Genomic DNA, 12,935 nt, shown 5'->3' with positions numbered 1-12,935 from the left:
AAACAGATGATGTAGCAAACTTAAAATATTCTTTGAAATCGTTCTAAAGTCCTTCTGGATAGAAAAAGACTCATTTACGTATTTCTCATTTTCAGGGTCTAGCTGATCGCAGAGATTTAAGCATAGAGTTTAACTAAAACGTAACCTTCTTTAAAGAAAGCAATTGCCACAATTAAAAATACTTTTTTCCAAGGTAAACCTCCCTTTTTATGTCTTTAATCAGAAGCCTCTTTTACAGTTCATAATATGTCTTTAGCCAAATCTCTATTACGGTGCGTTAGACGTGAATACTCGTTGTGAAAAATATAAAATTGCCATTAACTATAAAAACTCGAAATTTTAATAAAATACAGTAAGAATATTATTTGGTGGGATGTTTCCTTTATCTTACCAACAGAACTGCCAAGTATTTTATACGGTGGTAGGAGTCAGCCAAATGATAAGTGGTTGGTACATGTTTGATCTCCGCATTAGAGATTGGTAATTACTAATTACGCACACAAATAGAAGCTCTCAACCCTTGCGCAATGCCGTTTTTACCTAAGATAGAAATTCAGACCTCAGTACGAGCATGATTTCATTTTGCACAGAATTCAAAGCTCTTTTCTTCCTTCTAAAAGCTCTTGCATCTCTAGTTAACTAGGTAATGCATACGTAAAGCGGTGCAAGATTTTGAATGAGCACAGAATGCTCTGTAATCTCAAGCCACAGAAATTGCAGAAAAAGTGCTTGTGGTGAGTATTACGACGTAGTAAACTTTTGGTTGTTTTGCCCTGCGTTCGACGTGTATACTACGTCAATTGTCTGATTTTAATTCCGCACACTGTGGGTTTTTTTTAAAAAATTAAAATCCGCGCTTAACTGGTTAAAACCCGATTACCGAAACCCATTTAATTGAATTTCTATTTCAACTAGCCGGCACATACAAATCTTTCATCCTGAACTCTTCTCCATATGAAGACATCCTTAAAAAGGCGGTGATCTTCTGTCTAGAGTAAAGAATGTCTAGAGGGGTTCCTTTCTATTGTCATGGAATGATTTCTCCACAATTTAGTGTTGAATAAAGTAAGTAAAAGTAAAGTAATCGCCTACATTTTCGGGCGGAGCTTAACGTCCAACTACCACTTAGGTGTCGCAGACTGGGGCGGAAGCTCAACTCGAAACAATTTTATCTAACAAATAAAAAGTAGTCATACGCGGGCTTTGAACTGGGGATCTTCCACTTACAAAGCCACGCTCTTGACCACTAGACCAACACCCGACCCTAGTGTTGAATAATTCAATGAGATCATTGTTACTTGTACCTCAAAAGCCTAGATGTAGAATAAGTAAGATGAAATATAGTGAGTACCAGAACTGAATAAATAGGAGATTTAGGGCTTCATTGCAGCATCAACCAAGCACCATCGACGCTATTAATGGTCTTGCTAGTACATAATAAAAACAGAAAAAGTTATTCCTTCCCTTTTATTCATAGAAAAATTTCTGAATCTCTCCTTTGATTGAAATTTTTCTTAACTAATGATAAAAAACAAGAATGACGAACAATATATTTTTTCTGCAACCATGTAGGAAAGTTCTCATTATTCAATTAAAATCAGCTGTGTAATGCCCAACTTCCCACACTAGTGGGGGGAAATTCCCATTAGTGTCACTTTCCGCACTAGTGTGTGGAAAAACTTTATTGTGCTTCCTTGATATAAGAAGTTTTGTTATTAAATATTTTCTGTAAAACTTTAATAAGCTTATTTAACGTAACTAAATAATTAAAAAACGAATATTAAAAAATAAAATAAAAATTGAAAGGAATATAGAAATAAAAATAATACTTTAATAAATAATTAGATATTTTTAATTATAACAGTTAAAAAGGTTATAGTGTTACCTTATAGAAATTTAAAATGGATTCTAGTGATTCCTGTTTAGAAAACCCTCCTCCATCAATAAAAGAAACAGCAGAAAATGTAATAAGTAATGTAAATAATTGTAATATAACAATAAATGTTTATAATAAATAAATTACTTTTTGTAGACTGTAAAAATGAAATTTTTAATTTTTTTAGTTAATAAATGGTTGCAGAAAAAATATAATATTTAACTCGAGTGTTAAGTATTTTTCTCTCACTCGGCAATTTGCACTTGCACTCGCATCGCTTCGCTCGCTCGTGCGTGCAAACCCTGCCTCGCGTGAGGAAAAGTACTACTTTCCGGACTTGTTAAATAAAATAACTATTGTATTTAGTCAAAAGTAGTGATCAGCTACTTCGAATATTCCTCTCCTGACTGAGGGATGTCTGATTACCCAGTAACCAATTATCTACTATGGACTAAATCAAAAAATAGTGGAGCGTATTTTTAGTTCCTTATTCATTTGATCTAATTTTATTATTGTACCATTTTAGTAACACTAATCTTCAGAAAATAAATGTAACTACTCGTATCAGCAGTAAGTATCACCGCCTCTCAATTTTCATTCTCCCCATTTTGAACCATTCCTTATTCTTTGTAACTCTTCAGGAGGTAGAATAAGATTTATTTTCAAAGAAATTAAAAAAACCCTATCACTGAAATGCAATATCCGTCCAATTATGCCCAAGTTAAACTAGGTTTTTTTACTAAAAATAGGTCGTAAAAGAGGTTTTATTAACAGCATAAAACTGCTTGTCAGATTACTTGCTTAAAAATCGAAAAGACCCTTACCTATTTCAATTAAATTGAATTTGTGGGTTTATTGGCTTCTGTTATACGCCATATAAATAAATAAATATAAATAAATAACTTTATTGCTTATAAGTTTACAACTTTTTGCAATGAGTTGGTTAAACATAAATAAACTTCAGTGTACTACATTAAATGAGCATAATGTAAAAAAATAATAATAATATAAACATAAACAAAAATAAATGATACATTTCACTAAAAATTATTGTTATTTCAATTTTTTTTTTCCTTAAATTAATATACTCAACTGTGAATTTTACTTGAGCCCTAATATTACACCTGCTTTTTGCCGCTTTTCCAAAGCTTGAGTTACAAAATGGTATAAATTCTGTAACTCTAATTTAGAGTGGAAAGTCAAAAGGGAAACTATTTCCAATGTATATTTATTCAAATGCTGATACCTTAAGGGACTGTAGTAAGGGCACTCTATTAAGAAATGTTCTAACGTGTCAGATTTAAACAATGAACAGGTAAAACAGAGGTTTTCTGGCTTAAATTTAAATTTCCTCCCCATTATGAAAAAACTTGGAGATTTATTGCTAACAAGCCTTAACTGCACAAATAATCTTAAAACTGCAATGCTCATGTTAACATTAAGAAAGTGCTCCTCGATGCCTAAAGCACTTACTAACCTGTAGTGAAAGTTAAACCTGGAGTTCAGAACATTATTTACATCCTTACACAAAAGGTTATTCTGAAATGAAATTTTTAAATTGGTGAGGTTGTTCTTTAGAAGGACTGGATTTTGACTGTTCCAAATATCTATGGCACCGATGCTGTACAACATATTTTTTAAACGTGAACACCAATTGTAAGGAATATTTGTATTATTATTTTCCTGAACTAATTTTAAATAACAGATTTTCTGAATTTGATTATTAGGTAATGATAACAGTTTGTGCCAGAATTTAATCATTCTATTGAATATATAACATTTTAGGTGATAACTATTTACTTCTAAGCGGATGTAACTATTTGGGGTATTGGAAGATAAATGTAGCAAGTATTTGAAAAATTTTAATTGTACTCTTTCTAATATATCCAAATAATCAGCAGCCCAATTTTCGGAGGAATACAGTAGGGTCGGCAATATTAGTGACTTAAAGAGTTGAACTTTAGAGTTCCAACCATCAGATTTATAGCGAGATAATATGTTCATTACTCTAGGAATAACCACCTCGCTTTTATTCACAAAATAATCGCAAGCTTTTCTAAATTTTCCCGATGAAGACAGTGGCACACCTAAATAATTAAAAGACTTTACTAAATTTAGCGGCTGCTCATTGTACATAAATCTATTATTTATTTTAAAATGTCCAGCTTTTGTGAACGGCATTACAACTGTTTTTGTAATATTTACTTGTAAATCATTTTCAATGCAGTAATCGTTCAATAACTTTAATTTCAGTTGTACATCATGCCATGAGTAGGCTGTAATTGCAATATCATCTGCGTACAATAACATTAACAGGTCTTGTTTACTGTTTATATTAATGCCACATGCTCCTTTTTTCCTAAAGTATTCCACAATATCACTAATGTATAAAGAGAACAGCAGAGGACTCAGGCTTTCACCTTGCAAAACTCCACGGGTAACATCTATTATCTCAGATTGAGTATTATTCTTTTCAATGATAATATTTGCAAGTTTATATATTCCCTTAATGACACGTATATATTTCGGACTTACTCCAATACTAAATAATTTCTGCCATAACTTATCGTGCGGCACTGTATCGAAGGCCTTTCGAAAATCAACGAAAATTACGTACACCTTCCTCTTTTTCACTGTCAGCTGTAGATTGATAGCCGATGAGAGAACAAATATTGCATCAGAACAGCCTCTATTAGCGCGGAAGCCTAACTGTTCATCGGGAATGACATTGTTGTTTTCTGCCCATATTGTCAGACGAGTTCTTAACATTTGGGTAAAAATTTTAACGACGCAGTTTACAAGTGCAATGCCTCTGTAATTGGCCGTATCATGAGGATCGCCCTTTTTATGTAATAAAATTAGTTTTATTAAGCCCCACTTTTCCGGTATGACTTCTTGACTCCATATCTCATTATACATATTCAGTAGGTAATGAGTCCAGGCAGGTGTGAGAGACTTGAAACACTCATTAGGAACCAGGTCTAACCCAGGTGATTTGTTTGCTTTAGAACTATTAATACTTTTAAGAAGTTCATTCATTGAGAATAGGTCATCTAATTCTGGACAATAAACACCAAAATAATCAATGTCAGCGCAGTTAGGCGTGTTTACTTTATACAATTCCTTATAAACCGTTTCCCATGTTTTTAAATCAATGGGGTTAGAAAAACTTTTAGCCTGCAACCTTTTAACCAGACTCCAAAACTGTTTTTGGTCCTTGGTGTTCCTAAACTGTGCTTTGATATATTCACTATACTGTTTCTTTGCCGTAACTAATTTTCTGTTGTAACATTTTTTAGCAGAGGTATATAATTTCAGATATTCTTCAGAGAATCCACTCCTTCTGTAATCTCTTAAACACCTATTAACCAAACTTTTGGCCTCTTTACAGTCTCTGTTGAACCACCTGTTAACTGTTTTAACTGTATTCCCATTAATAGTTATATTTCTAATAATACCTACATCATGCGCGGCAGTTTGAAGAGAATAGATAAAATTTTCACTTAAATCGTTTATTGACCTACTATTAACATAAATATTGGGGGAGCTCTCTAAAACCTCACCAAAGAAAGTCAACGATGTTTCAGTTGGTTTAACTATTGTTTTATTTATTATCTGTGTTTCACAAAAAAGTTCTGTACTAACCGTAATTTCACACAATAAGTGATCTGAAAGATGAGCAAAGTTAGTATTTATTTTAAAATCTACACATTCCTCTAGCATTAAATAATTTACCCAGAGCAAATCAATCACACTGTTGCCATTGTGCCCCAAAAATGTATAATGAGCAGGAGTATCACTCGGAGAGCGACCGTTACACAGAATTAATCCCAAATCTTGCTTAATATCAACTAAATTCTGTCCCCTGCTGTTCACTTTTCCATCCATAGACAAACGATCACAAGAAAAAACAGATTCATAAAAAAGTTCCTGATCGAGATTATTTAAATTACCAACCCTACAATTGTAATCTCCACCAACCAACAATTTTACATTATTATATCTCAAAATAATATCCGCTAAAACATTACCAAATGAACTCATAATTAATTTATCATTGGCACCGGGTTTTAAATAAATTAATCCAATGATCAAGATTTCACTAAAGTACTCAGTTTTTAAGAACAACCATTTATCACTACTCTCCACTTCTTCAGTATTTTGAAAAATATCTTTCCTAAGGAAAATAATCAAGCCACCACTGCTTCTACCTTTCGAACTCACTCGCTCGGCTTTACTGTAATAGAAATTATAATTATTCAAACAACTAGGAACCCGAACTATATCTTTATCCAGCCAAGTTTCACATAAACATATACCATGGTAGCTCGATAGATTTTCAATATCATCATTATTCAAATTATACAAAACATTAAATCCACTCACATTCCAATAAGCTAATTTCAACTCACCAACAGACTCCTTACTAACATTTTTTGGATGACATATCGAAGATAACTCCTGACCATTCCTAGAATTATTACTGAAGTTTCGAAAGGGCTCTTTTCTTCTTTTCTTCACAGCTACTATTTTGCACTCTCCTGGGACGACTTCCGTATTAAAAAAGACTTCATATTACCAAGACCAGCTCGTTTCAACTTTCTTTTCTTGTTTACGCAAGATTTTCCAACCTTTACAGATGAACTGTCAGTTCCTTGCCCATCAGTTTCGCCTTCATCGTCTGAAAACATGCCAACTAGCGTTTCTTGTTGCTCCAATCCAATGTAGGTAATTAAATCCTCTTGTGTAGAAATAACCTGGGGTGACGAATTTTCCAATAACCTGACATATATTTTTCCATTCCTAGTCCATACAGAATGTAAATGGCCCTCTTTTTTGTAAAATTTAGCTTTCTTCAATACATTGTACTTCAAGGAGGAGAGATATTCATTTACGTAAATTAATTCACTTGAATTTGGTTCAAATAATTGTGCTCTTAACTTGCTTTTAGATTGCTTAGAGTGAATTAAAAAATTTGTTTTCACTGAATTCATAACAAACTTTACAATTATAGATGGGCAATCAATCACTCTTTTAGATCTCTGTCTGTAAACAAAATCAATGGAATTCTCGTTCAGTTCTACATTTATTGCGTTGGAAATTGTTTTTAATAAATCTATTAAATTTTCTTTTTCCTTAAAGGGAATATTATCTATTCTAATAAAATTCTGGTAGGGAACTTGTGAAAATTCGACAATTTGCTGTTTAGCGTAACTCATCTGCTGATTTAATATTTTCGTCTGTTTCCTATTTTCAACAACCTCTTTCTTAGTAATCAGAATATCTTTATTTACCTGTTGAAGCGAATTATTCATATCCATTTTAAAAGAATTTAGCTCGGTTTTAATAGTAGCCAATTCTGATGTAATATTATCAAGCTTAGATAATATCAACGTAATAGGGTCTCCAGCCCCACCACCGCACACTTCACTATTTACAACGGCCGACTGTGCCATACTGCCGTTCCAAACTCCAACAAAAATAAAATAAATTCTTAAAGAAAGTCAACTAATATTTAACTTATTTAATAAATAACTATTAATCATTCAAAAGTTAATAAAAATAAATTTGATCACAATGTAAAGCACTTGAAACTGAAAATTCTGGTATAAAATTCAAACAGAAAAAACGAAAGTAAACCAACGAAAAAATACTTTAAACACAGAGCACCAAATTAAGATGTGTACTGAACGCCTACCTTAGGCCAACTCCTATACGCCATATAATAAACTTAGTTTATTGTCTTATTACAGAACTCATTCTTTAAGAATCATTTTTATTACTCTAAATAGAGCTAAGTTATCTTGGGCTGAGAGAAGCAGGGTTATAGATTCCTTAAACCAAGCATAATAGTAATTAGAAAAGACCTACTTATTTGTAGATCCTAGAGGAGTTTGTTTTGTGGTTAACTGCGAATTAATACCTCTATTTACACCTTCGCTGACGACACTACCATTCTCTCCACACACTCTGACCCTATCCTCGCAGTACGCTCACTACAGTCCCACCTTTACTCAATAGAATATTGGTTAGAAAACTGGCGTATAAAAATTAACCCAACTAAGTCTAAATACATAGTCTTCACACTCAAACGACAAACTCCACCTCGTACATCACACACCTATCCCACCAGCCGACCATGTGCGGTACCTTGGAATGTACCTAGACAAGAGACTTACCTGGAACCCACATACGAGACTTAAACGTACCGAACTAAACAAACGATACAAACTTCTAGCCAGACTACTTGACAAATGCTCAAAACTCTCACTACAGAACAAACGACGACTCTATACAGCTCTTCTCACACCAATATGGTCTTACGGACTCGAACTTTACGGAACAGCTAAAAAATCCAACCTCAATAGACTACAAACACTGCAATCCAAAATACTCCGTCGCATAGTAGACGCTCCATTCTATGTTAGCAACCACACAATCCATACAGATCTCCAAATTCCACTCATCTCCGAAAAAAAAACAAAAAACTGCGAATTATGTAAGACAATCAAAGTGATACTCCATAATCTTGGCCAATTGGCAAGTTAATATGTCTTTTACGATGTAACTCACGTATCAGTTTTGTAGTTAATATATTTTTTAATCTTCTTCCTTGAACCAGGAATACATTCTATTGGGAATTATATAGGTAAAGTACTGATAAAAATGTATTTTCACATTTAGAGGGGTTTTAAAAAAATCCAAAGGATAATCGGATTCTCCAGCTGCGATTGGAAAACTCGATCACTCTGATAAAATGTTCAAAACACATGAATCGAAAAAAGATTAGTAAAAATTTTTGTACAAAAGCAATACTTTAACTATCGTTAAAATAAAATAATCTTTTCCGGCTATTGTAAAAATGCCGGCCTCGATTCTGCCATAAGCTTAATATTCAGCTTCCGGAAAAAAAGTCAATTACACTTTTTTCACACTGATGCACCAATGAATGTACAAAATATTAATGAAAACCCAAACTCAGACGAAACAGATTCCAATGTTCGAATAATAAAATGAATATGTAGTTAAAATATTCTTTTGTCAAATAAAGGAACAATAAAATATATTATATTATTTTTTAAAAAATAAATTGAATGTCTGGTAAAAGCAGACGCAAAAAAAAAAAAATAAATAAAATATCTGTGGCAATGTAATTGTGTTACCAATGTCATTAAAACATGAAATAAACTTGAATTGAAATAATATACATACATGTCTGGTTCTACATAAAATTTTGATCACAACTACACGATATTTTTGATATGATTTAAAAACTGCGAACAATCATTTAAAATAAATCACAGTTTTTTTTTTGCTATGTTTTATTGGCTAGTAACAAAACTTCTCAACAACGGAGAGTTCATCTGGTTATTGGTGAAATGATAGGAGAATCCGTGGGATATTTTAGATATGAATGGGGACCAAGAAATATTTTAGTGTTTCCTCCAAGATACATGGATTATCATCAATTTGGATCAATAATTTTAAAAAGAAGGATCAAATCAGCTTGAAGCCTACATCTTACAAGATTGCTGAGAATTGAACTAATTAAAACTGTCCGGTAGGACAGTTGTATAAGGGTTGATCGTCAAAAAATGCACGAAAAAGCGTAACGTTGAAAAACACCCAACTTTGACAATTTTTTTCTCTTTTTCTATAAAAGATAAAATTCCCAAATTTTCTTTAAAATAAAGGGCAAACCCTCCTTTATGACTGTAAATTTTGCAACAACCCAGATCTAATAGGTTTTGAGAAAAAAGTTGCCTTTACTATTAAAGTAATTCAAAAGAAGGGTCAGGATCAGAATGCGGAATATTAAAAATTTAACTATAAAAGTGAATCTCTTTTATTAATTTATTGAAGTGTTACGCTACTGCTTTCGAGAGTTTCGGATTTCTATTAATTTCTATACAAAATTCACTATATCACTTTTCTCTTCAGATTTCTATAGTAGACGACATACAGTTTAAATGATATGCGCATATACGAGGGTCGTTTGAAAAGTCCGTGCAAAGTCAGAGAGATAGCACTACTGGCGCGTATCGAGGTTATGTTTAGTTAGTAGCATCTCTTGGAAGAACACACACCAAGTTTCAGCCAGATCGGTCTATTTCTTTGTGTTTGGCATTCGTTTGAATCGAGGAAGTCGAGTGATTTTCAAAAAATGGACGAAAAATATACATTATGGTGACTCTGCACCTTCGATTAGAACAGTTTATAAGTGGTTTCAAAATTTTCGGAGTGGCCATATGGGCACAAGTGACGCTGAACGTTCTGGACGCTCTGTTGAGGTTACTACTCCAGAAATCATTGATAAAATCCATGATATGGTGATGGATGACAGAAGAGTGAAGGTGCGTGAGATTGCTAGTGCTGTGGGCATCTCGAATGAACGGGTACATAATAATTTGCATCAACATTTGGACATGACAAAGCTATCCGCAAGATGGGTGCCGCGATTGCTCACGCTTGACCAAAAACGAATTCGTGTGAAGTGTTGCAAGGACGGTTTGCAGCTGTTCCAGAAGAATCCGCAGGACTTTAAGCGTCGTTTCGTCACTGTGGATGAAACATGGATACATCACTACACTCCTGATACCAAAGAACAATCTAAACAATGGATTACCAAGGGGGAATCTGCGCCAAAAAAGGCGAAGACCGTTCCATCGGCCGGAAATATTATGGCGACTGTCTTTTGGGATTCGCAAGGAATAATCCTCATCGACTATCTGGAAAAGGGTAAAACTATTACAGGTGCATATTATTCATCGTTATTGGACCGTTTGAAAACCGAGCTGCAAGAAAAACGCCCACGATTGGCCCACAAAAAAGTCCTTTTCCATCACGACAACGCACCAGCTCACACCTCAGCAGTTGTGGTCGCAAAATTAATGGAAATAGGGTTCCAACTCGTTTTACATCCCCCCTATTCTCCAGACTTGGCTCCCTCGGACTACTATTTGTTCCCCAATATGAAGAAATGGCTGGCGGGAAAAAGATTTTATTCAAACGAGGAGAAACGAATGGCTATTTTTCAGACTTGGACAAATCCTATTATTCGGAAGGGATCAACAAACTAGAGTAGCGTTGGACGAAGTGTATAAGCCTAAAAGGAGACTATGTTGAATAATAAAAAAGGTTTACCCCCAAAAATTAAGTAGTTTTTATTTTTGCACGGACTTTTCAAACGACCCTCGTAATCATGCTCAACTAAAGAGAAAAAGAAACGTGTTCAGTTAAGTGAAGTGTTCTCTAAAGCAAACTGGTTTTCATCTCTGATGATGGATGTAAACCAGTCAGGAAAATAATAAAAATGCGTCCTAGAACTGATAAAATCAACGATATTATCCACGAAAGTCGATCGAACATCATTTGAAATAATTATTTATGTTTAGACTAGTAATTAAATAAAAATATATAGAGATTGCAAATTCGTAGATATTATTTTAACATTTTATTAAAGCTTTATATAAATCAGTGAATCAGTAACGTTGGACTAAAAAAGTAATTTTTGTGTTTTTAATTTGCTTACTTTTCATCAAGCATTATTATTTATAAAAAAAATAAAAGTTTATTGTTTTCTTGCTTAAATATTTTAGGTTCGAGAACATCAAACTTGTTTAAAATATATTATGATGTAATATTGCAAATAATACATAAAATTAACACAAAATACATATACAATACCTGGATTGAGAGCCTGTCCGGTGAGCATAAGAATTGATCCCAATGAAACAGTTAAAATTAGCCACCTCTGCAAACAAAGAAATTTCATTTTAACATTTTTTTGTATATAATAGGATTTTGTTAAAATTTAGGAAATTAAATATGCATTTTAGGTTTGTCTTCTGATCTGTCTGCTAGGGCGAACCTCCTTCAGAGGGTTAAAGTTCTATTTGTTTTGAAATATCTTTGGATTCTAAGAGTCTAAAGTCTTATATAGCATTTAATGATAGCAAGGCAATCAAATAAAATTAAAAGAGGACGTTTTCTTCTACTCTCATTTTTCTACACAGGGGTTACAAACAGATATTAGAACCACATTGTGGAGCCTGATGTATCCAGTAAAAAGGCATAACATTAGATCGCATGAGCATTCAGGAAAGTGTGAAACCGAGACACAAGACCAGTTACTGGCCAGTCTGCTTGCTTGCAGGTTTACCATTAGCACTGAGCAGCGAAGATTGTGGGATGGATTTTATACTGCTTTAGCTGGCTGTTAAGCACAGTAAACTACTACTGCTAACCAAAAGCTGTAATTGGGCAAGGGCATCTCAAGTTTCAGCGCTGAGCTTCCAAATAAACCCATACCTCCCACATCATCATAAACTTGGGTTTAGCAGAAATCCTAGACTAGAAATCCATCTTGTAAACTATTTCCTGTTATTTTTAAGTGGCAATAATCCGTTCTCAGAAATAGAGAGTTCTATTTATCCTAGTGACATCGTGAAAAGCAGCCCAGCCAGAGCTACATTTCAAGCCGCTTCATCTTTTATTGATTCCTTTAAAAATGAATTAATTTCGAGACTGAGAGGGTGGAACCATATTTTATTAAAATTTTCGAGACAAATAAAAAGTAGAAAAAGTGCCACCTATTATGAGTATTTTTTATTTTTCAGGCGGGGCTTTACGTCCAATTACCATTTAGGTGTTGTGGACGGAGGCGACTAGCAAACATACTTTACTGTAGATTTCTTTTATTAACCATTAAATAAAATCCAAGGTCTAAAGACCGGGAATCGAACCCAGTACCACACAATACATATTAGCTTTACAAATCTCGCCTCTAACCACTCGGCTACCGTGGCGCCTCCATTATAAGTATACTGTTGCAACAAACACTACAACACCCAGCCCTACTTCTTACTTGAAATGGAATAAAGTGGCTCATTTTAGAGAGTAAATAATCGAAACGTTCTCTTTCAAAACAAAAGAGTCGCCCTTAAAAGATAAAGTAGGAATTCCCAAAATATATGTTATTATTATTTAGGTGAGAAATATTCAAAAATGTTTGCTGTACACATGTTTTGTTATTCTTGGAGTATGTACTTGCGTGAGC

General features: G+C 33.6%; 2 protein-coding genes across 9 annotated transcripts in view; both read right to left on the bottom strand.

Annotated features, from left to right (window-relative positions):
* The window catches only part of LOC141462335 (suppressor of lurcher protein 1-like), a 418,108-nt gene that overhangs the window by 316,780 nt on the left and 88,393 nt on the right, over window positions 1-12,935 (bottom strand). For all 8 annotated transcript variants that reach the window (XM_074144106.1, XM_074144108.1, XM_074144104.1 and 5 more), the window contains exon 3: window positions 11,564-11,630. In XM_074144106.1, coding sequence (XP_074000207.1) covers window positions 11,564-11,630 — 67 coding nt within the window. The remainder of the gene's footprint in view (window positions 1-11,563; window positions 11,631-12,935) is intronic.
* On the bottom strand, window positions 2,768-7,586 carry LOC141462330 (uncharacterized). Its single transcript, XM_074144094.1, has one exon. The coding sequence runs from the start codon at window positions 7,330-7,332 to the stop codon at window positions 6,403-6,405; it is 930 nt and encodes a 309-aa protein (XP_074000195.1). The 5' UTR covers window positions 7,333-7,586; the 3' UTR covers window positions 2,768-6,402.

Source organism: Rhodnius prolixus, unplaced genomic scaffold, assembly GCF_049639745.1.
Source record: "Rhodnius prolixus isolate KJV_2025 unplaced genomic scaffold, Rpr scaffold_36, whole genome shotgun sequence".
NCBI classification, from domain to species: domain Eukaryota; kingdom Metazoa; phylum Arthropoda; class Insecta; order Hemiptera; family Reduviidae; genus Rhodnius; species Rhodnius prolixus.
The sequence above is the reverse complement of the archived record's forward strand: the minus strand, read 5'-3'. Positions and strand labels throughout refer to the sequence as shown.